This window comes from Lepisosteus oculatus, chromosome 18, assembly GCF_040954835.1.
Source record: "Lepisosteus oculatus isolate fLepOcu1 chromosome 18, fLepOcu1.hap2, whole genome shotgun sequence".
NCBI lineage: Eukaryota > Metazoa > Chordata > Actinopteri > Semionotiformes > Lepisosteidae > Lepisosteus > Lepisosteus oculatus.
Window position 1 is genome coordinate 12,500,859 of NC_090713.1, and position 25,125 is coordinate 12,525,983.

Here is a 25,125-nt window from a genome sequence, read left to right on the forward strand (position 1 = left end):
CAAAACAAACAAAACAGCTTGTTTTGGAGGGGGAAGTTCAGCTGTATAACAGAAATAGGGGTGTGTATGTATCTCTTGTTTTAGCGAGAACCTACCTCTGTGCGCTGGCAGCCCATACTCTGTGATGCTCTCCTCGATGTAGAAGCCTCTTCCAATCGGACACAGGGAGTGGAACTCCGCTGCGGAAAACAAGCATCGAAAAGGAGCTTCAGGGAAAGAACACGACGGTGTCACAGTTTAAAGCACTGCTGCCTCGCAGCGCTTGGGCCCTGGGTTCAGATGTGGACCTGGGGTGCTTGTCTGGGTGGAGTTTGCATGTTCCCCCTGTGATCATGTGGGTTTCCTCCCACAGCCCAGAGACGTGCTAGTAGGTTAACTGGCTTCTGCCCTGATATGAGTGTGTGTATGTGTCAGTGTGTGCCCTGCGATGTACTGGCTCTTGCTGGGATAGGCCCCAGCTCCTCTGTGACCCTAAAATGGAAGAAGCTGTTTAAAAAAGGATGGAAGGCTCATTAGGGTTCACACTGCTGGTCCAGATGTACACCGTTTTTTTACTGGTTACACACACCTTTCCATAAGTGAATTGTTATTTCACCATTCTATTATTATTATTATTATTATTATTATTATTATTATTATTGTGTTCCAGGATGACTGAAACAAACACCTTAGACCGTTAGACCGTTCCCTTATGTCAAGCTAGCAGGCAGCACAACGACTTTCTCTGAAACTAGATGCTGGAATTTATATTCTCCAGGTCCATATGTTCTTCTGCCTTGTCCTGTGCTGTGCCTGTCCTCGATCTATTCATGAGAACACTGAGGGTATGCCTGTTCATACAAGCAGGGTCTCAATGTCTGCAAAATGAATGATTTAGTCTGTCCACTGGGGGGTTTGGGCTGGAATCAGAGCAGAGCTGGATAAAAATGAGACAAAGGTTGCTCATTTCAATGTCCAAATGATCTTGCACAGAAGATATGAATCTGAGATGAATCTGTAGTAGTTTCTGAGCTGCCCAAGTACCAGCAGCTCAGCCTGCACTGGAATGGACGCTCCAGGTTCTGTGTCAGCTGTGTGGGGAATGACAGTTTTATTGCCCACTTCATTACAGTGGGGCATGCTGATCACAGAGCAGAGAGAGAGAGGGATTCACGTTGTTTATTGTAGCTGATTACTACACATTTGTGATTGCTGTTGTTTGTTTTAGTTGATCAGTATTATTTTACTTAACTTAAAGCCAATGCATTAGTGTTTTGTTATATAAGAGCTTTACTTATGTCTTTTAAACTGAGTACTATACTATAAACTGCAGTAGATTATGTGGTGGTATAAATGACTTAGACTTAGTTGTATGTGAATCTGGCAACCGGCGATGGTTCTCTGCACCAAACCTTCGCGAATGTCTAGCCCTGCTATACCATTCTTTTTTATGTGACTGGGGTGACTGATCCTGCTCAATGATGAACAGAAATTTAAATAGAAAGAATCACGACTAGATCTAATTTAGCAAAGTTAGAAAGCTTTGATACTGCCTAGCTTCAGAACCAATTTAATTAGGCCTCATTGCTTAGTATCAGTCTCTTATCTTTTTGCACGTTATTGGTGGAAATAAAGCTGCACTGACGTTTGAACTGATAAGACTGAATTTAATATATTTCCCCAATCATTTTAAAGGCTTGTTGCAAAACTGGACACACACACAGAAGTGGGCTGAGTTAAGGGTGGGGGGAGTAGACGGTCGTACCGGAATTGTGGACGGGACAGGGGTAGATCTCGCACCTGTCCCCCCAGCCCACCCCGACGGTGCAGCAGCATTCCTGCTTGGTGATGTTGACGGCCAGGACACTGTCGCAGAATACTGTGTCGTCCAGGTTCAGATAGCACTCCTTCTTGTCGTCGTCGTCCGTCTCGATCTCTGCAGAAGAAAACAGGAGCTTGTCATGCTGGCACCCCCCCCCCCATGGATCACCACTGAGCCCCCCAGCTAGCATTGCCACAGCATCCAGAGGAGTTTCTACTGGTTGCAGGGGTTACCTGATCCGACAGGAAGCCTGTTCCACCTGTCCACCATTTATGACCCAACCCATTTCAGGTGGAGCAGGCTTCCTGTCGGATCACGTAACCCTGGCAACCAGTACCTTGGCAGTGCTCTGGGCTCTGTTATAGAATTTTGCCCTGAACCACAGCTGAGTTCCCAAGCTTTGTGTTCCCTCCCTTGTGTTACTCTATTGGCTTCCTAGCCTACCTTTGTCTCAATTTCACCTTTCCACTTGTGCTTCGCTCTCGAGTCTACTTCGATTTCATTCTTCCTTTGTTAGACCACAACTCTGGACTGTTTGCTTGCTCGTATCCACTGTGCTGCATCCTCGAACCGCTGCTTTTCCCCCCATATAAGCAGCGGCCACTACAAAGCTGGCTAGCTTGCCTTCACTCGTGACCTCCTTGTATAAAAGCATGTTCTCCAGCTGCCCATGGTCTGAGCAGTCCTTGTTTCCTCTTGCAATTCTGTGCACTCGAAGCAAAGGTCTTGGTTTCAGAAGGAGAAGATTTGTTTCAGGGAGTCTTTAGCACTGGATCTGGTGAGGATCCTTTTAGCGGGGTGTAGCAAGGTGCCTGTTTATTCCACCCCAACCCACAAGAGGGCACCCATGTCTTCTCAATTCTCTGAATGTGGTTCCTCTCTTAGTGAGCAGTGGTACGGAAACAACATCACCAACAACCTGCCAGCTCATGTTTCCTGTTAGCGGGTGGAAAATCCAACAGTTGATTTCCCAGCTAATCGCTTGGAAACGCATAGATCCAATGCATGATGAATTCCCAGCTAATCATGTTTAAAGATACGGATCAATTCAAATGCTGATCTGTTACAGAGGTGATTTAAGAGGGCTGCGTTAAAAAAAATCTGCAAACACTTCTTCTCACAAGGACCAGACCAGAGTTTTAAACTTACTGCTTTCTTAAAGGTGTAATGAAATCTGTACTTGGATGCTGGAATCAGGGGATTTTAAAAAGCAGGGACACCTGAGTGTGGCTCAGCTGATGAAGGCAGATCAGAGGATGCAGGCATTCCTCGGGTGGTTTAGATCTGGACAGCATCATTGCGACTGGGATTCTCCCCAGAAACCGGGTTACACCACAGGGAGAGCATCGGGGCTGAGTCTTCTCCATAGGGAAGCAGCTCCTGTTGCTTGCAGGGTAAGTGCTAGCTTGGAGACAGCTCCTCAATTCAGTGCTTCGCTCTACAGGATTTGAAGTTGATGGTGGCCTGTTTGTTGAAGGACATCAAGAGGAGGTCTTTATCATTCCTTTGGAATTCCAATCCATGACTGTTAGTATCTAGGTATAACAGATCCTCCTGTCACGTAGCCCGCCTGCTGAGGATTCACACACATTAAACCCATCTTCTCTCAGATATTTATATGGGAGGTACTTACTGAGTTTCGGACCAACCTGATATCTTACCCTTCCTGCCAGAGTTAGGTCCTCAACCTTCGCTGTTCCACTTTCCCTGTTACATCTTGATTAAATAGATTTTTAAATCACTGGCAGATCCTATTTGGCCAGAAGACAAGACTTGAACTTCAATCATCTGGCAGTCAGAAACGGCAACCTTCAGTTTTAATTTTCCTCTTTACTTGAACAGTCTCCGTAAATGCCCCTTGTTGTGCCTAACCCGAGATATCACAGTTCTATCTCCCTGGGTGTGGCCACTCTCCGTCTGGTTTTGTTCTCCTGTCTAACGAGAAAAATCAGCTCCTTTAAGGTGCTACTGAATCCTCTCATTTCCATGTGAGGAATGCACCCCGAGACACTTCTTTGATTCTCAAGAGTTGACACGTTGCCCCAGCTGTATGAGCCCAGCTCATCACTGCACTCCTTCGTGTCACATCATGAATGCCCGACAAAGCCGATAACTGTCAGTTACACCTCTCAGCAACATTCAGCTTTTTGATGACCCGGCCACTCCGCCATGCCTTATGGGATGGGTAGCACCGAGTGATGATGTCATGTGTTTCGGCGGGTCACCGTTTAACCAAATCGCCATGAAGGCACTGGCTGACTAACGTTCCTCCTACCCCTTTGGCAGAATGCCTACTGCTCAGGGAATCCCAGCTACGGCAACTCAAGACCCAGGTTTGATTCAGCGTTGTCTGGGCCTAAGGACTCATGGTGTGTTCCGAGTGAATACATTTACTGGTTGAGTCCTGGCTGCAAAATAAAGAAACAAAAGCCGAAGAAACAGCAGGGAAGGTGGCAGGTCTTTTTTCGCAGATCACAGATGTAATCTACCTTCACAGCTGTGCTTGTCCTCTGAGCTGATGAAGCCCTCATGGCACAGGCAGATATAGTTGCCCTCCACATTCTGGCACAGCCCGTTCGGCTGGCAAAGACTCCTGTCGTGGGCGCACTCGTCGATGTCTACGAGGGGACAGAAATAACATGAAGGCAAGGCTGCCAAGATTTCACCTTTACTATGACCAAGAATATATATATATAAAAAAAACAGTTTTCCTCAAAGCTGATCCAGACCTTACAAGCAAAGGAGGCAGAGAGTCTACGTGGCCTCCTCTTGTCTCTAAACATCGTTGTTCGGCCACAGAGCCATACAGATCATGGACTGGAAACCGGATACGCATGGACCTTGTTTCAGAATATATTAACGCAGTTAAAGATCTGTACTAGGCTGAATAAAAACTCATTCCACGCTGAAAGGGAAAGAAAGAGACAACGTTTCGGCTGTGGAGTCTTCTTCGGGTGTCACATACACCTTTACCTGTTCCTGGACAAAAAGCAGTTGCTACGCTATGGAGGGTTTAGGATATTTCAGAAAGCTGCACAGTGCGACAGGAATTCAGGAGGCCTCCAGTCACTGGACAAAATTTTGCTACCAGAAAGACGGCCTCTCTTTTCCTGTCTTAAAATCCAGCAAGCCAAGCAATTACCCCCCCCCCCCCCAATTAAGACTAAGCTAATTTTGTATCAATCCCGAAGTCAGCGCTCTTAGGGGATCAACAGAGGAGACCGGACTAGTGCTGATACAGTAATTAACAAAGAGAAGAAAGAAAAACAGGAGAAGGATCAGGACCACAAGAGAGCAGACCTCAACTGACAGACCGTAAGAACAGAACACCAGTTAATCTGAGCACTAAACTCTAGGCTTTAGGTAAGGGACTGTTCTCTTATCAATGTGTAAATACCGATTTCTTATAGATAGATAGGACTTTATTGATCCCGAAGGTAAATTGATGAGGGATCAATAAAGGGAAACAATGGATGATTATATGTGTGTAGGTTTCGTCTCTCGCTTGTTTAGTGATGTCAAGTTTGGAGTCGGGAAGAGGTTCCCCACTCATTTAGTGTCCATTTGAGGAAGAAACTTAGTATTGAACAGGATCTTTACTTTATAAAGAACGACATCCCCCATTTTCCTATATACAGTATTCATGCCTCACTATATAAGAGGACCCCGATAACTCACACTTTTATTAATATCTAAACAAAATAGATGTAGATGTTGTGCTTTGGGGTCTGTAAATTATCGCAAGCAAATATTAGTTGTTTTTTTTTTACATTTGCTGCCTGGTTTCTTCGCCCTGCCAGAGACAAAAGAAATCATGTGCCGATAAGCCTTCCCGTTTCTTCATTCCTGACCAGAGGGAATGTGCAGTTCTTAACTTTTTAAGGATTTGCTTGACAGGCAAACTTTATCCAGCAGCCCGATTTTAATCTGCTTCTCTCTCTTGTTTTTTGAATCACTACCACGTGACGCCCTACATGAAATTACTCACACCCCCTAACCCATTACGATACCTTCTGATGGACGATGAGGTTCCAGAAAACAAGAGCAGGAACGGAAGTTTTATTTGTGCTGGAAAATGGCGGGCTTTCACAGGAAATAATAATAATAACTGCTTACACTTATATAGTGCTTTTCTGGACACTCCACTCAAAGCGCTTTACAGGTAATGGGGATCCCCTCCACCCCCAGCAGTGTGCAGCCCCACCTGGATGAGGCGCCAGTCCGCTCCCCACACCCAAGCTCTCAGTGGGGAGGAGAGCAGAGTGATGGAGCCAGTTCAGAGAGGGGGGTAATTAGGAGGCCATGATGGGTAAAGGCCAGGGGGGAAATTTGGCCAGGACACTGGGGTAAGACCCCTACTCTTCTCGAGAAACACCCTGGGGTTTTTAATGAGCACAGAGAGTCAGGACCTCGATTTTACGTCTCATCCGAAGGACGGCGCCTGTTTACAGTCTAGTGTCCCCCGTCACTATGCTGGGGCATTAGGACCCACACAGACCGCAGGGTGAGCGCCCCCTGCTGGCCCCACTAACACCTCTTCCAGCAGCAACCTTAGTTTTAACCAGGAGGTCTCTTCATCCAGGCACTGACCAGGCTCCCACCTGCTGAGCTTCAATGGGGCTGCCAGTTATGAGTTGCAGAGCGATATGGCTGCTGGCTTGAAATGAACATTTGGATTGGGACATGCTTTCTCTGCTGCACTACAATCACCGTGTCGGACACTAAGGTCGGGGAGACGGGGCCCCTGTGCCCACTAGTGTCACTGGTGATTATATCTCCTGACCAATGGCAAGCACCAGCCTACCTTGGCAGAGACGCCCACTGACCAGCTGGAAGCCCTTGGGGCACTCGCACCGGTAGGAGCCCATGGTGTTGATGCAGCGGCCCCTCTGACAGTTCGAGGGTCTCTCACACTCGTTGATGTCTGCATGGGGAGGGGGGAGGGGGGAGGGGGGGTGAGAAGCCAAACCTGTCAATCAATCAATCAATCAAAGTTGATTTATCAAATGCACAAACAATACAGCATGTAGCAGTAGTTGCTGGCAATGAAATGTCTTTTCGGCATGCTCAAAGGGAGTGGTATAAATCAGAAAATGAAAGGTTACATAATAATAGATAATAATGCAATAGAAATGGAATAAAATAAACTCAAAACAGAGCTCAATATACATAGAGCTGCGATGCGCCCAGGGTGTATGCAATACATTATGTCTAAGTATTGCAGCAGGCCGAATACAGTGAAAACTGTGTGTCAATGTAGCCATTACAGGTGATTTGCTGAAGGTGACTGCAGCTCGGCTATTTAGCAGTCTTATTACCTCTTATTGGAGGTAGAAGCTGTTCTGTAATCTGTTAATCTTTGACTGAATGCTTCGATACCGGACGGTACGTAATAATAATAATAATAATAATAATAATAATAATAATAATAATTGCTTACACTTATATAGCGCTTTTCTGGACACTCCACTCAAAGCACTTTACAGGTAATGGGGATCCCCTCCACCACCACCAATGTGCAGCATCCACCTGGATGATGCGACGGCAGCCATAGTGCCCCAGAACATCAGCTATCAGTGGGGAGGAGAGCAGAGTAATGTAGCCAATTCATAGAGGGGGATTATTAGGAGGCCATGATTGGTAAGGGCCAATGGGAAATTTGGCCAGGACACCGGGGTAACACCCATACTCTTTTCGAGAAACGCCCTGGGATTTTGAATGACCACAGAGTGTCAGGACCTCGGTTTTACGTCTCATCCGAAGGACGGCGCCTGTTTACAGTCTAGTGTCCCCGTCACTATACTGGGGCATTAGGACCCACACAGACCGCAGGGTGAGCGCCCCCTGCTGGCCCCACTAACACCTCTTCCAGCAGCAGCCTCAGCTTTCCCAGGAGTCTCCCCTCCAGGTACTGACCAGGCTCACACCTGCTGAGCTCCAGTGGGGCTGCCAGCAGTGAGCTGCAGGGCGATATGGCTGCTGGCATTTCAAGGCTGTGAAAGGAAAAGGGTCCCATCTAGCTCACTGACTTTCTGCTTTTTCAGACTTCACCCCTGTCTTTATGATCAGGTCAGTTTAATCTGCTGCAGGTCCCCAAACTACCTGCTCTGGGTTCCTCACTGGAACAGCCAGACAAGAAGTTTTCCACTGAGACCTTTAAAGGATCTTAACATCCTTCTCTACCAGAAAGCTGCTCAACTCCCAGTACTATAAACTGTCTGATTTCCCATCTTTTTCCTTCTTAGTCATTTTCAAGCTCCTTGACTTCTCTTTTAGCTTTTTTTTGTAATTTCTAACTGTGTGGTTTTGCGTGACGTTAATGATCCCTGGCCTCAAAGGGACATCTTGCGGATGACCGAATCCCATTGGTCTGGAACAGAGGAATTTAATTTCTCCAAGCGGTGCGTTTTTCTAGTTGAAGCGGTGCAGTTATCCTACGTAAATTTCATTTGTGCCCAATTTTTTCACGGGGCTAAGCATTTTCAATTCAACTCCAAATACTTTATTCATCTCCAGGAGGGGGTAATTTAAGCCGCAGGCATGCAACAATGACTCATTCCACATAAAATAACATTACTAAGAAAATATCAAATAAAAAACAGCCAACAGACCATAGAAAAGTTGCAGGTGGTGCTTTTGCCTGTATAGAGTACCCGGTACCATATGGGGTTGGATTAAAACTGGGCCCAATCCTCCCGGCACAAAACTGGCGCCACTTCCACGATGCAGACATGCACTGCAGATCTTGAGCGACCCTGGGAGGGACGTCACCCTTAAAATATCATGTCGAGAGGGCTCATCGCACCCCGTTATTAATATACTGTATACTGTTGCGTAGTGTCAAAGAGTATACTGTATACTATACTGTATACTATACTGTAAACAGGCGTCGTCTTTCAGATGAGACGTAAAACCGAGGTCCTGACTCTCTGTGGTCATTAAAAATCCCAGGGTGTTTCTCGAAAAGAGTAGGGGTGTTACCCCAGTGTCCTGGCCAAATTTCCCCCCTGGCCTTTACCCATCATGGCCTCCTAATAACCCCCCTCTCTGAACTGGCTCCATCACTCTGCTCTCCTCCCCACTGAGAGCTGGTGTGTGGGGAGCGGACTGGCGCCTCATCCAGGTGGGGCTGCACACTGGTGGTGGTGGAGGGGATCCCCATGACCTGTAAAGCGCTTTGAGTGGAGTGTCCAGAAAAAGCGCTATATAAGTGTAAGCAATTATTATTATTATAATTATTATTATAAAGAGTCAGTTTTGAAGGACATGCCCCAGTGATCTCACAGCTTTGACAGTGACGTTCCTGGCAAAGACGTGCAAACCACCCCCACCCCCCCCAAAAAAAAAAATCTCCACTTCTTTTCTTTAAAAAACACAAAATAAATGAACTGAAATGGCTAACTGGCCACATCAGAACTAGAAATCATTTTGGAAACAGTATTAAAGTGACATGTTGATACTGGGTGCTATGTAAGGGAAATTAATTCTAATGCTGTCAATGCTACAGCTTCCCGGGGCAAAATACGGCACCGTGAAATTGAGGAGATCTGTCCTTTTCTTGGAAAACCTTCTTGATGGGACAGTCTGCATCCTCACCCCCATCTTTCTTTGTACAACTGTCTGGTAGAGGCCAGATGCGCAAAACCTGCACTTGAAACTTGCCAGCAGCCATATCACCCTGCAGTTCCCCACTGGCAGCCCCCCCCCTGAAGCTCAGCAGGTGTGAGCGTGGTCAGTACCTGGAGGGGAGACTCCTGGGAAAGCTGAGGCTGCTGCTGAAAGAGGAGTTAGTGGGGCCAGTAGGGGGCACTCACCCCATGGCCTGTGTGCCTCAGTATAGTGATGGGGATACTTTTAAAAAGGCACCGATGAGTCATAAAACCGAGGTCCTGACTCTCTGTGGTCATTAAAAATCCCAGGGCGTTTCTCGAGAAGAGTAGGGGTGTAACCCTGGTGTCCTGGCCAAATTTCCCCCCTGGCCTTTACCCATCATGGCCTCCTAATAACCCCCCTCTCTGAACTGGCTCCATCACTCTGCTCTCCTCCCCACTGAGAGCTGGGATGTGGGGACCGTTCTGGTGCACTATGGCTGCCGTCGCATCATCCAGGTGGGGCTGCACACTGGTGGTGGGGGGAGGGGATTCCCATTACCTGTAAAGTGCTTTGATTGGAGTGTCCAGACAAGCGCTATATAAGTGTAAGCAATTATTATTATTATTGAAATGATTTGATCATGAGATACAGATGTTCTCTAGGTGAGAATTAAACAGAGATTGTGTCGGGAAGCTCAGGGCTGGTGCCACAGCTCGTTAATCAAGCAAGTTCTAAAACAAAGGAAGGAGGCATACTCACACGAATATTTTTATTCCACAAGTGAACATCCCTGACTAATACAAGCTCTGAGTGTGTGGCTCATTCTTCCTTTTTAATTCTACCTTGCTCCTGGCTGTTGTCCTAACTGTCTTTACAGACATGGTAAGGGTGTAACACTAGTTAAAGTGCAGGATAATATTCTGAGTGCAACAATAATATTGATAGACAAACTTGAACAATTTCAGACAGTGAAATGTTTTAATCTGATGATGCATGCATACGTTGAATACCCCCAATGCATTCCTAGTTTTAATCTGATGATCCATGCACACGATGGTATCGAAATCTCCAGAGATGTCTGACTTTTATGGGTTTACGGTCAAAGACTGCACAAGACGTGTTAACTAACATAATACACCATTTCGGTTCAGTCCAAAATGTTGTTCAGGAATGTTGTTCTACTGTTCTATGTGTGCTATAACTTCTCCATATGAACTCTCCATTGATAATGCATTTAAACGAAAAAAAAAACAGTGTTGGTGAATTCTACAGGTACATGCTATAACCCACAATTAGCAGTTTTGGTGCCAAACTACCCAAGCAAACTGGAAAAGTACCTAAATGCAATGGGCTGATGTCCGGTTATGATCGCTTGGAATGAAGCGAAGACTTTTACCTCCATTGAATGGGTATTGTAATGGGTGTCGCTTTCACAGGTGTTTTGCTTCTGAAAAAGAAATTCGGGCTCTAACTGCGCTCGTAAAGCTGGGGATGAGGGTGTCTATTGTCGGGACTCGTGCTTTCTTTCTCCCAGGTTATTTAGGCAGAGCTTTGCTGAAACGTGGTGAGAACGGGACAGGGCAGAGGGAGGCCTACCTTCGCAGTGGCTGCCCTCCTGCGTGGGCTGGTACCCGGGGTAACACTGGCAGTGGAAGGAGCCTTCGGTGTTGATGCAGTGCCCGTTGGCACAGAGCCGGGCATCCTCGCACTCGTTGATGTCTGTTGACAGGGAGCACAGTGGTGGTGGTGGGGGTGGGGATGGGAGTCAGGGGCTGGCACAGACCATCACCACGGCGAAGGGGGGGGGGGAGTGGGCGGATCTCACCTCGGCAGCCCTTGCTGTCGGATTCGGGGACGAAGCCCTCGTGGCACAGGCAGCGGTAGGTGCCCACCAGGTTCTCGCAGTGGCCGTTGGGGCACACGCCGGGGGTCTGGCACTCGTTGATGTCTGCAAGAATCCAGCAAGGCGAGGGTTAACCCGCCTGTTTCCCCCCGCCCCCCCCCCATGATTCCCTTCACCCACCCCGAAGAGAAACGTCAACCAGCCAAAATGTCAAGAGATCCGAGTCCAAGCCACCTGCCAATCCACCACATCAAACGCAGAACCACCTGGAAACATAACTATATTTTCTAAAAATATAGTTAAATATATAATAATAAAAATATTTTTATCATATTTATCTCTTTTATCTTTAAAAGAGGCTTCTTAAAGCACTTGACAGTAAGGGGAAGAAAAGCACACAGCTGGAGGAGAGAGCAGGATTAGACAATTAAAACAAAGGTTTGGAATACAGCAGGAAAGCAGAGGGACAGACACAGAACCCATTAAATCAAACCCTTCTGAAGGAGAAGAAGCTGTGAGTCTGGATTTGAGGGAGTTTAGAGAAGGTGGCTCTCCGATATCCTTGGAGACAGAACTCCAGAGCTCTGGAGCGCAGCAGGAGAAGACCCTGTCATCCAAAATATTTACTTAACATTAGTTTGATTTAAATGTATATGGAAATGTTTCAAATATACATATAGTACTAGCATGTACAAAACCATGTAAAATTATGTCTAAGACATTTAACATTAATGTCAGTTTTCATGTTTAAAATTTAAGATTAAAATGTCTAAAATTTTACGCTAGTGTTTTTACTTTTCTGCAGTATACTGTAGAACACTTATATTTTCAAACGTTTTTTTTTCATATAAATATAGATACGTGTTTAATACTGCTGTGCTTCTGAAGTGTCCCTCTGCAGACATGTTCCTGCCGATTTTATCAGCGATTGTCAAATTGTGAAAAATAAGGAGATCTGACTGGTTACTTGGATAAGTGCCCGTAAGACAGTAAGGATGAGCGGTGGAATGGAACTGGCTGGGGAACTGGCCCTCCTTGAGGGCTGAAGTCGGCCTTTCCTGATGAAAACCGTCAATCCACGCCCATCGTCCTTATTGAAAGAGCAGCCCATTTGTAATTGATTAAAATCATCAGGAAAAATAGGATATACACCTTCCAACTGAACAGGATAATTACTAAATTAAGCACCTTACATTGGGCTTTTATACATTTTCAAGAAGTCCATGTATTTTGACATATATACGTTATTAGTACAGTATATTGACTTCAGTGGGACACTTTTCCAATCAACAGTGCAAAGGTGCTCCTTTAACTGGCAGAGGTTAAGCAAACAGTGATCAGGAATAGTCTGTAAAAATGGTGGCGATGCACAGTGTTAATCTGCAGGAAAATGACCAGCGTAGACAGTTTATTCAGTACGCTGGTTTATGTTGTGCAAACTGTTTTTTGGCATCTCCTTTTAACCTACTCCCAGAAACATCAGCTGAATTGATAACTAATCCCACTAATAAGAACATAAAAACAATCCAAGTGAGGAGATTGGCACTTTCGCCCCGTTAGGTTAATGAATCCCAGGATCTCCTCCAGCTGTCTTGAAAGAAGCCGGGGCATCGCCTTCAACGGCATGGCTGGGTAGCTTGTTCCACGCCCCCACCACCCTTTGTGAAAAGCAGCGTCTCCACACCCGGCACTGGGCAATAAGAGCAGCCCTGGCCTGGCAGACTTTGCAATAAATGTACTCTGGTAGGAACACTCGAGTCAAAAAGCCTGGAGATTATTATCGAGGGAAACGTGCAGAGGCAGTGTCTGGCTGAAAAAGAAAGGACCCTTAATTTACGAAGAGAAAGACGAAACCGTCGGAAGAGCCCAGCGTCCCACGCCATGTTTCAGACAGCTCCCAGCATCCCCTCGAAACAGGCCACGTCTATTCTACAGAGGAAGGAAACAACGTTACTGCACGTGCAGGCTGCTCCGCATTCCCCTGGAGAGAGAAGGTTATCCAGCACCCTGCCTCCTCCCTCCCGCTGGATTGCACTCACTGGCCAAAATATTAGGAACCCCCTCAACGGGTTCGGGCTTCGGCAGCAGGAACAACCAGAAATGGACTCGAAACACTTGCCGCCCGATGTTCCCCCGCAGGATCCCCTTCAGTCCAGGTTGTGAGGAGTGGGGGGTTGGACTGCCGGCCCGCCTGGATCCCGCTGGGGATCAAAGTCCGTTTTACCGCTCCTCGAGGTCCAACCACACCTTGCCGGCCACCGTGGGTGCACGGCAGGGCCCGGCCTCCTGCAGATATACCCTTCCCGGATTCGCAATCCAGTCGGGTACAAGCCGGGCAGAGCGGGGGGCGACACCAAGCCCGAGGTTGGCATGTGCGGCGGTCCAATTAGCGACGTGCCGGACCAGGATGGCGAGACGAAATTGAGCGAGCGAGCGAGCCTCTCCCTGCCCCCTGCCCAGCTACCCACTCCCCAGCACCCGCAGCTCAGCCTGCTCCGGGTAACACACCGGAGCCAACGCTCCAGGTTCTGTGTCAGCAGTGCTGGGAATGACAGGCCGGAGACGACTTTGCAGGCTCTCTGACAGTTTTATCCTTCATTACAGTGGGGCGAGCGGATCACAGAGGCAGAGAGAGACTGCAGGCATCCGCTGCACAGCAGAGGAGGGATTCATGTTCTTTATTTTAGCTGATTACTATCAGTTTGTGTTTGCATTTGTTCGTCTCAGTTGATCGGTTTTATTGTGCTTAACTTAAAGCTAACGCATTAGTACTTGAATTATCCGATAAGGGAGGTTTTCCGATGTCTTTGAGCCAATCAATCTATATACTGCAGTACACGATGGTGTAATTACGGTACAGGGGGGTGAATTTGGCTGTTCGCAACAGTTCACTGCACCGGACCTTCGTGGTTGTGGAGACCCTGCTGTATCCCAACACTGCGGACAGCGAGCGCGGAGTGTCGCCCGTATCGGAGCACATCCATCCGCTTCTGGAGCGAGACCTCCAACCCCCCCCCCAGCTAAAAGAGAAACCAGCCGAGAGAGGTCAAGAAAAGGCCACCCGAAACCCAGAAGGCGGAGTGTGTGCATGCAGACCCCAGCGCAGGAGCCCAGCTGCCCCCAGCGTGTCAGCTTAGAGAGGGAGACCCGGCCCGACCGAACAGGTCCCGACGCAAACTGGCCACCCCATTCGTCACACGAGCGAGTTCAACCCGCCCGATACGTGCATCGTGGGATTGCTCAGCAACTGCCTCGTCTTCCGCCACCAGCAATGACCTACTGTATGAATCACACTCACCTCTTCAGGCTGAATAACTTACTGGATCATTTTTCTTTATTAGCTCCTTATCTGCGCAGCACTGCGGCACAGTGGTCAGCATTGCTGCCTCATAGATAGCTCTGGAGCCCTTCAGTTCTGGCCTTGTGGTGCTGTCTGTGTGGAGTTTGCATGTTCTCCCCTTGTTCTATGTCTCCTAAGGGGGCTCCGATTTCCTCCCGCACTCCAGAGACATGCTGGGAAATGCCTTGGCTTCTGGGAAACCGTGCTCTGGTGTGTCTGTGTCTGTGTCTGTGTCTGTGTCTGTGTCTGTGTCTGTGTCTGTGTCTGTGCTCTCTCTGCACTGCGAGCGAATCTCACATTCTCGTTCCTTGGTCTGAAAACCTCACGCATTTGCGTCAAGTACTGGGTTGACAAAAAAAAAACGAAGCGATGAACGGAAAATTGTGAAATTGTTGTGGAGACGAGCGATTCCATTAATTAAGCCATGTGTTTCCGTTCTATCTATATGAATAATGCGCTATTAATATTTTTGATGGAAAATTTCACTCATTAGGGATTTGGACCCCGGAGAGCTGCGTTGGTCATCGATGAAGAAAAAAAACCCAGAGAGTTTCCTCGCAGCTGAATCACTGGGTCACAGACAAATACTGTGTACCTTCGTCCCCCTGTCACTTCATTTTCAAAACATGCTGTCCAAAGGCATGCTGGGAGGTGAACTGGCTTCTGGGAAAACTGGCCCTGGTGGGGTGTGTGTGTGTGTGTGTGTGTGTGTGTGTGTGTGTGTGTGTGTGTGTGTGTGTGCCCTGTGATGGACTGGTGTCCCACCCAGGGTGTACCCTGCCTTGCACCCGTTTCTTCCCAGGAAAGGTGTCACCGTGCCACCTTCCTAATATTCCCAAATTCCTTCAAAAGCTGCTATCGGATGACCAGTGTGCGCCGGGGGGGGGGGGGGGGGGTGGGAGGCAGGCAGGGAGCTGGATCCGAGAGTACGTGCCTGGACTCCGCTGGGTAACGCTCCGGGTCGTGACACTGTGGGCAGCTGCAAACAGATGCATACGTCAGTGCGTGTCCAGAAGTGCCGTCACTACAGCAGCAAGAGAGGAATGCCCACCCACCTGCTGGTTTCCATTCCAGCCGGGCCTAATGGGGCCTTAATGGAAGTAACAGCTGGGTTGACGGGTGTCTCTGCAGGTTTTCTACATAAGAAGTGACTTGGCTTTTGAAAGGCAGTGGATAAAAGCCGGACCTCCGACGCATGACAGGGCAGAAAGGGGTTCAAATGGATCCCCCTGATTAAGTCACTTCGGGGCTGACGGCCGGGCTGGAATGAAAACCCGGCAGGTGTGAGTGCTAGGGCTTCCTGGATCAGGATTGGGGAAAAGACGATTCCAGCTAAAGGAGCAGAGGGAATCATCTGGATTGCTGCCGTTGGCTGCGCCAGAGGAGTTCTGCGATGTGGGCAGTGAGGCTTCTGCGATCCGGGTATCAGTAAACCAGAGATGAGCATCACCAGCTGGTAGTTACAGCCTGCCATCCCGTATTCCTATATCCGACTGGGCCAGTGCCCGTTCTTAGCGACTGCTCAGCCCTGTACCGCAAAACGCGATCTGACTTGGCCTTTAACGATGCAGAGCAGCTCTTCATCTGTCGGCTCTGCTCTCACACCAGGCTGCCGAGAAACAGGAGGACGAGACAAAAAAAAAGAGACGATTTTGGGGGTCCGGGCCTCGGACAGTCGGGATGGGGGGGGCTCACCGTAACAGATGCCGTCCTTGGCCCGGTGCCCGGGGGGGCAGGGTACGCACTCGTAGGAACCGGGCGTGTTCTCGCACTGCTCGTTGGGGCAGGTGTGGGGGTCCAGACACTCGTCGATATCTGGAACCACAGCAGAGGGAGCATCTTCGTTAAAACTGGGGCGGGGGGGGGGGGGACACACCGCTGCCACCTCTTCGAGCTTTCCTGAACCCCGTCTTTGGAATTCGCCAGGTCGCGGCGGAGCAGGGCGCCCCCGATCTCGTGCTTATACTGGTAATAAACGTTAAAAGTAGCTTCTTAAAGTTACTTTACAGTAAGGGCACAGTGAGAGGAGACTGGAGGATTAGACGATTACAGTGAGGTTTTGGAATACAGCAGGAAAGCAGAGGGACAGACACAGAGCCAGTTAAATTAAAACCCTTCTGGAGAAGGAGAAGGTTTGGAGTCTGGATTCGAAAGCGCTCAGGGGAGGTGACTCTCTGCTACTCTTGGGGACAGAACTCCAGAGCTCTGGGGCGCAGCAGGAGAAGACCCTGATCTCGCGCCTATACTGGTAATAAAACGTTAAAAGTGGCTTCTGAAAGGTACTTTACAGTAAGGACACAGTGAGAGGAGACTGCAGGATGAGACCATTACAGTGAGGTTTTGGAATACAGTCGGAAAGCAGAGGGACAGACACAGAGCCAGTCTGCATTTGAGGGAGTTTAGAGAAGGTGGCTCTCCGATATCCTTGGGGACAGAACTCCAGAGCTTTGGGGTGCAGCAGGAGAAGACCCTGTCGCCCCCAGAGTGTAGATAGGCTTGGGGGACAGACAGGAGACCAGAGGCTGTGAGGTGGGGAGGAGGAAGACAGTAACTCAGACAGGTACAGAGGTGCCAGGCCATGCAGAGCTCTACAGGCGAGCAGGAGGATTTTCGAAAGTGGACACGAAACCCGACAGGAAGCCAGTGCGGGGACTCCGGGACAGGAGTGATGTGATCACTGGCACTTGGACCTGGTCAGGAGTCTGGCTGCCGAACTCTGGGCAGACTGGGGTTTGCCCAGTGTGGATTTAGAAACCCCAGTGAGCAGAGCATTCCAGTACCAAATTCAAGACGAGTCCAATGTGTTGACCAGCTTTTCAGCAACAGTCGAAGACAACACAGGACGTAGTCTGGCGATATTGCTAAGGTGGGGGGGGATGATGTTTTTACAATATTTTGCACATGCAGATGAAACGTCACCCCCCTCAACCCCCCACCGAGGTCTTCAATTTAGAATGTAATTCAAGTACAGCGCCGTCCGCAGACTGGGTGGTGGAAAAACGGAAAGTTAGATCAAAAGAAAAATTTAGAAAAAAGGAAGAGATGAATGAGAATGCTAAAGAGAAATAAAGCAGAAATGCGAGCCAAACCGAGAATGAGACGGCGACGAGAGAGGAAGGGAAGCGTGTTGTTCTTGTTCAAGATGGCGGAGCGGCGGGGGGGGCTCGCTTACCCTCGCAGACGGGGTGCCGGTGGGACTTGCTCTTGTAGCCCTCGTAGCACTCGCACCTGTAGCCGCCGGGCAGGTTGACGCAGCGCCCGCTCTCCCCGCAGGGGTTGTGCTTGACGCACTCGTTCACGTCTGGGGGGGGGGACGGGACAGAGAGGAGACTCAAGAGCCGTCCGCTGTCCGACGACTGGAAATCTCCCCCCCTCTCATAAAAACAAACTACCGATTTCGGCAGCGCGTCCGTGAGAGGAAAAAAAAAAACCAGCCCGTTGTTTCTGCGTTTGTAGAAGGGCTTCGCCGTGTATTAAACGCGCCTGCGAGACGTATTTCATCGGGAGTTAACGAGAAAGTTCTGTCCAGGTGCCTGATTGTGGGGGTGCGTAGACCCCCTTTCCCCCCCCCGGGGGGGGGGCACTTTCACTCCGAAACGTGCAAAAAGAGCGGGAAACGCCGATGGAATGAGGTCGACTGACGTGACGCACTTGAAATTAGTCTTCATGGCCGAACCCCGTGATGGATGGGGCGCCCGTCGCTGCGATACCTCTAGTTTCTGGAACAGCGGAGCGTTTCGAGATGGCGTTCAGGGGGAGAGGCTGAGGAGGAATTGTGAGTTTTTCCATGACCTGAATGGTCCGTTATGACATTATTTATTATAATTATAATATACGTGGGTAGCTGCATCAGCATGCGTAGGCTGCAAAGGAACAAGTGATTCCAGGCTGAAAAAAAAATTAGAAAGAGAGCACAACGTTTCGGCCGCGGAGCCTTCTTCAGGTGTGAGAAAGTTACCTTTGCCTACTGGCCTGTCTTTCTCACACCAGAAGAGGGCTCCACAGCCGAAACGTTGTTTTCTTTCTCCTCTTTTTTTCAGTATGGAATAAACCTATTACTTGTTCCTAATAATAATATATAATATAATAATGTAACACTACAGGGTTCAGGTGGGCACCCTCACCACTGCCACCATATGCGTTACACTGATGTTATATATATGACATATCATATGAATGTTGACTACAGAAATATAAGGACGTAACACTAGTTGTTTAGACTTCGGTAATAATTTAAGAACAGCTAATAAGGTTGTTGTTTTTTTAAGTTTAAGAATTTTGATATGAGTAGTACCGGGAAGAGAAAAGACAGTGCTGGGTCGTCGAAAGAGAAGTCTAAGATACCTCCATCGTGTATGTATAGCACTACAAGAAAATCAATGGCAACCAATGAGAAAAGCGAAGCAACTGGAGGTGATGTGGGGAAAAAATAATGGAGATGCACTCGTACGTACGCAAGAGGAGCTCCAGACCAACGTCTCGGAGTAGATGTAATACAGTCGGAATTGAAGGTCTTAAAAATAGTCCATGGACTGTGTGTTTAAAGAGGTTGAGGAACTGAAGAATGAAGTTTTGAAATGAGTAAATACTGAACAAGAAAAGCAGATTTAAAGACTTTGAATTGAGGGAACAAAAAAAGTTTGTAGTACAGCTGCTACAGAGACGTATGATTATTGATCTGGAGCACCTAGAGAATGCTGTTCCAGCTCGTTTCTCGTGAGTCACTAGTGTGTCCCTCCTTCGTGGGGCCCTAAAGATTTCGTAGGTCCCCAGTCTCTGTGCCTGCGGTGCCTCATGGGAAAATCCGGCGCTGGTTCTGCCATGCAGTAGTTTCCGTTTTACGTTGTCGTGCAGATTTGTTTTTATCGTGGTGTCAGTGTAAGAAAAGTTTTAACTGACCTCTGACCCCAACGGGAGTGTTGTGGTGTCTGGGGATGAGGTTTTTCTTTTTCTTTCTCTTCATTTGTCCCTGATAAAGTTTGATAATCGGCCAGGGTTATCACGTTTTTTTTTAACCTTCCCCGAGTGAAGGAAAGCTTAGGTTAGGAAATTAGTTCAATTGTACTGGAGGTTGATAGGCTTGCTGGCACAGAATACTTTTAAGACATACTTTAAAAGTGTCAGCGAAAACTGTTTTTTTTGTTGAAATCAAATTATTTGCGCGTATTTCCCATCCTTTCCTGGTTTCGCGTATTTTTCATTGAGTATTTGTGACGTTTTCCTGCTTCGAGAGGACTGGTCTTTCCTGGGTGTCTAAGGCCCCAGGTGGTACCTAAGGACACCCCCCCTTACCTGCACAGGTGCACTTGCCAAGGTGAAGCGGCAGCTTGTAGCCATGGTTACAGCGGCAGGTGTAGGACCCACCCGTGTTGATGCACTGGCCCCGCCCACTGCCGCAGGGCTCCGCCTCGCACTCGTTGTCGTCTGAAACCGAGAAGGCCTCCTCATTTCATCGCCTGGACCACAGTTAGTGCCCCCCCCCCTCCGGTGCAGTCAAACAGGCAGGCATCTAGTGGGATCTTTCCTCTTACTGGGCGTCCTGGCCAAATTTCCCCCTGGCCTTTACCCATCATGGCCTCCTAATAACCCCCCTCTCTGAACTGGCTCCATCACTCTGCTCTCCTCCCCACTGAGAGCTGGGGTGTGGGGAGTGGACTGGCGCCTCATAAAGGTGGGGCTGCACACTGCTGGGGGTGGAGGGGATCCCCATGACCTGGAAAGAGCTCTGGGTGGAGGGTCCAGGAAAGGCGCTATAGAAGTGTGAGCATTATTATTAATATTATTACTCCTATCCGTGCCCATGTGGTTGTCACCCCCAAGTGCCACCATGCCTGTGGGCAGCCCCCTCTCCCCCACGGCGTGCCCACTCTTCAGGAGGTGGTCACAAGCTCCAATGTGCCTAACAGGAGGGGCAGCACCTGTTGAAGGACTTTGCTGAAGTCATCAAACAATGGGCAAAAACGACAGGCGTCAGCATTCAGCTGAAAGAGAGCAGAGGCCTTGGCTGCCCAGTGCCCAGCATAGTGCTAACTGTGCGCTGGCAGTTAAACGAATCCTGGTCCATCCATCCATTGTCTAACCACTCTATTCAGTACGGGCTCGTGGGGGAGCCGGAGCCTATCCCAGCATACAACAGGCGCAAGGGGGGGTACACCCTTGACGGGACGCCAGTCCGTCACAGCGCGCGCCCACAGACACACCTGGCCGATTGCCCCAGAAGCCGATTAATCTCCCAGCCTGCCCTTGCACCGTAGGACGCGAGTATGGCGAGACCATGCAGACTCCACACAGACAGCACCCCCAGGTCTGGAATTGAACCCGGGTCCCCAGCGCCGCCAGGCAGCAGTGCTGACTCAGGGTTCATTACGCTGTCACCAGGTCCCTGTCTGAGCTCAACCTCTGCCTTCCCAGACCGACCCACCCGGGACCAACGCAGGAATTTGTGAAAGTTGTGCAAATTTCTTCCCCAGTGACAAAAACCGTGTGCGCACTAAATTGAGCGTATGTCAAATTGTAAACCTGAAATTATTTTTTTGTTAATATAGCCATCCTCATAGAAGCATCCAAAGGATCCAGAAGATCCGGGACAGCGATTCCATGAGCCCAGTCATAGAGACCGAGTGTCCGAGCAGGCAGGAGCAGGGAGGTACGAGACTACGAGAGCATAGATATCGACGATCGAGTAGCGAGAATAATGCACACAACTTTTTGTGCGCAATTCAATTTCCTATGTGCACTGATTTCATGACCTGTGTGCGCATTGGGTAGCAGGAATAATGCACACAACGTTTTGTGCGCAGTTCAGTTTCCTATGCGCACTGATTTCATATCCTGTATGCGCGCGGGCACACGTGCACGGCTAAGAGGGAACATTGCCCAGGACTCTCTGAGAGCCAGCGGCAGCCCTGGCTGTTCTTGTGAGCGGCGGGGCACTGGCTCCTCACCCACACAGTACTTCCTCTGGGCGTGAGCCTTGTACCCAGTGTTGCAGAGGCAGGCGAAGCCGTTGGCAGAGTTGATGCATTCTCCGTGGCTACAGATGTTCCTGTTCAGCCCGCATTCGTCCGTCTCTGGACAGGGGAAAACATGGAAAGGGGGGAACCCACAAACAATTAGTGACAGAGCAGCTGATGATCACAAGCTTTCAGGCAAAAATAAAACCAGAGGGCACAAGCGGAAACTATGGGGAAGTGCATTTAAATGAAACAAGCTGCCATGTTGTTGAAGCAGATAGTCTGGCTGCAGTTAGGAAAGACTTTCTTTACACAAAGGGTGGTGGGAGTGTGGAACAAGCTGCCTAGCCATGTTGTTGGAGCAGGTTGCCTGGATCCCGCAATGAGGAAATACTCCCTTCTTTACACGAAGGGTGGTGGGAGTGTGTCACAAGCTGGCCAGTCACGTTCGTGAAGCAGATAGACTGCTTTCTTTCAAGAATCAGCTGGAAGAGGTCCTGCAGTTAGGAAAGACTTTCTTTACACAAAGGGTGGTGAGAGTGTGGAACTAGCCATGTTGTTGGAGCAGGTAGCCTGGATCCTGCTGTAGCGGCAATGCTTGTTAATAAGACAGAATTAAGTGTTGCTGTGCTTTCCCAAATTAGGTCCCATCTCTCCATCTCTGGTGCAGCCACAGAGAAACTATTCATGCAGGCTGATTTAAGGTTTCCTTTGATAAGGGACAGCTCCCAAATGGGGATGCACTTAGCTAAGCCTGGCTATCATGATCAATGGTCATCCGTTGGCGCCTATCTGTCTAGGGAGTGCCAGATGGACATCTGGACTGCATTCCTAAGTGTCAGGAGAAAGTGACTCATATCTCACCTTGATCAACCAATCAGGGACTGGTAGGGCCGAGTAACCCACGTGGGACTCTGATGCCCAGGAAACTTTCAGCCAATGAACGAGCTGAAGTTCCTCCAGGTAAAAACAGGCAACACAGAGAGCCTGAAGTAGGGGAAATTGTAGGAGACTATTCTAAAGAGAATTCTAAGGAGAATTCCAGGGGTGCGAGACAATTCTAGGGCAGGACGGCCCAGGAGCAGAAAGGCTCCCAAGGGCAGGACATTCTCGCAGTGCGCCTCCTGACCATCCTGAGACTCAGCCCGGACAACCACGGATCGGCCAGTGTGTCCGAGTGCCAGAACTTTCCTTTGTTCTAAGAGTCGAGAGCGGAGGTTGCCAGAGAGAAACCAGAGGATCCACCCGAGGTTAGTATCAGCAGCAAGCCTCGTGAACAGGTCGGAACTGTGGACAGCTGAATCACTATTCAGAACTCCTATTCCTGACTTGCTGGGACCCACAGTCATCTTTTCTCCTGTGCACAAACTTTGCTAGTTAAAGCCAACACTAACTAGCTGGTCAGTGAGCATCAGCAGCGCACCGTCGCAAGCAGCACAGCACAGCCTGGCACGGAGCCAGAGAGCCCGCAGGAGATCTGAATCCCCAAAGATTGGATGAGTATTCAACTTCACTGCATTACTGCTCGAGAATTCAATTGTTATCCCAACCAGTTGATATCAGTTTAATTCCTAAGAGTTATGTACTTGTTTTGAGTATCCAATGTAGAAGTTATAACCAAGTTCATTTACGAAACGGTCGAAATGAATGATATACTGAACGTATGTCCTCTTGATATATGTAATTCTTCGTAACTGAATGAATATATACCTTTTGTATTCTGATAACCCTCTCGATAAGATCTGTTAGGTTTATATGCATATTTTATGTATTAATAAATGTATTCTCGTGTATTAGTACCTGTGTGTGTGCGTTGTTTGAGTTATATCGCATGGTTGGATTCTAAGGCCATTAAAAGAATCAATTTTGTGATTTACTGCTACAATTAATAATTGTCCCAGTAAATGCCCAAACCCTACAGAACTGGTGCCTTGTGAGAGCACACTACAAGAGCAACATAAGATTAGTCAATTCTTGTAATTTTGTTCACTGCTCAGAAGTAAAGATTTTGTGCTCATTACATCAAGTTATGGGTTTCTGTGCAATGCCCTTGGTTACAAGGGGATTCTGAAAGGCAGCCCTACCATAAATAACAGCTCTGTGAAGATTGTGATGTGCAGTATTTGATGACACTGGGTCACTGAGCTGTAGATTCTATTATGTGAGGCCTTTGCTTTGTTGTCTTATCTATTCTTTTAAATGGAGTTGATAACAAAAGTTCAGGAGGGATGACAACAACCATGTTCAATCAGACTCAGCCATCAGTAATTAACAATTGCTTCTGACATCCATTCCTCTCCCAAAATGCTATAAATACCTACGAGATCCCTATCTTTCTCTTGTGCACGTCTGTTGCATGAGTCTTGCTGTCTTGCTGTCCTCTCCCCCCTCGTGTGCATCCTTGCATAGACAGTACTACGACGGTGCCTACACCATACAATCAATATTCCTGTTTGCTGCTCCAATGCACAGTTTGATCTCAGCCAGAAACCAGCTGAGTACCAGCTAGCCATTGATCTGACTCTTCGTCGCTTTTCAACATCTGCCAGCTTTATCTAGTCTTTCCAAAAACCAAGACCCACCGTTGTCAACCCGTCATTCCCAAACAGCTGGCGTTTGACCATCCAGTTACTTCTCCTATTTTAAAATAAATGGGCTGCTCTCTGCAAGCGCACATTCACCGCCATGTTTGCAAATCTCCCATTCGAAACCTTTCCTCCCATTATCACCTGGACAGTAGCACAATGTCAGCAAACTACGTTAAAACAGCTTTAATTCAGGACGTAAATCTAGGAATATTACTAATTTTCCTATCAAAGATATACCTAACGCATCCTGCGCTCCCAGTAGACTTCCGCATTTCCCAACGACATCATCAGCAACGCTACACTCCAGTCCGGTGCAAATCCTGAGCTGCCAATGCAGCCAACCTGCTGATCCTACCCTCGTGTCCATAGGATCTTGCTCTGGATTTTTTTTTAAATGCTGCTTATTTTGCATTCGCTACAGTGTGTTCAGATTTAAAATGACAGGGCACAGAAGTGCTGACTGTGGTGGATAAGATTGCATAGTGCTTTTATTCAGTTCATTCTATAAGTACCTTGATGTTTTTTGCATTTTGTTGTTTTAAATCTTGTGTGTCAAAATACTATGTAGTATTATTAGGTATGGAAAATACTCCAAACAAAGTAGAAAACCCAAAAAAGATCATTAATAAGATGAGAAAAATGACAAAGTCATGAATGCAGAAGTTTTCAAAATCCTGTACTGAGGCAAACATAAATTCAACTGAGTGCACAAATGCTCCAAAACAAGCAGCACTGATAGTTGTGCAGCCTTTATGTGCTATAATAGTCATTCACACGATTTAAGAAATAAATCCACCTTTGTCTCAGTCAGGCAGTGAATATAGAGAAAAGATTCAATCCTGGAGACTAAGGAGCTTTCAGAACAGCTCAGGGATACAGTTGTAGAAAGACACAGACAGGCTGCACACGGGTCCCTGTGGAACAGCACTGTCTGCATCCACCCAGTCACAGGCTGTTTCTTGTTCTCAGCCCATGTGCAAACATCACCTTGCTTTCCTTTTCATACA

At 48.2% G+C, this 25,125-nt stretch overlaps 1 protein-coding gene across 1 annotated transcript in view; it reads right to left on the bottom strand.

The window, feature by feature from the left end:
• Positions 1 to 24,217, bottom strand: part of LOC138223991 (latent-transforming growth factor beta-binding protein 3-like) — a 44,831-nt gene extending 20,614 nt beyond the window's left edge. Inside the window, exons 1-10 of the mRNA XM_069180181.1 lie at positions 24,206 to 24,217; positions 21,522 to 21,645; positions 17,750 to 17,878; positions 16,273 to 16,392; positions 11,220 to 11,342; positions 10,991 to 11,113; positions 6,606 to 6,725; positions 4,291 to 4,419; positions 1,745 to 1,915; positions 96 to 179 (exon numbers count right to left, since the gene is read on the bottom strand). Coding sequence (XP_069036282.1) covers positions 96 to 179; positions 1,745 to 1,915; positions 4,291 to 4,419; positions 6,606 to 6,725; positions 10,991 to 11,113; positions 11,220 to 11,342; positions 16,273 to 16,392; positions 17,750 to 17,878; positions 21,522 to 21,645; positions 24,206 to 24,217 — 1,135 coding nt within the window. The remainder of the gene's footprint in view (positions 1 to 95; positions 180 to 1,744; positions 1,916 to 4,290; positions 4,420 to 6,605; positions 6,726 to 10,990; positions 11,114 to 11,219; positions 11,343 to 16,272; positions 16,393 to 17,749; positions 17,879 to 21,521; positions 21,646 to 24,205) is intronic.
• Between the last annotated feature and the right edge of the window lie 908 nt (positions 24,218 to 25,125).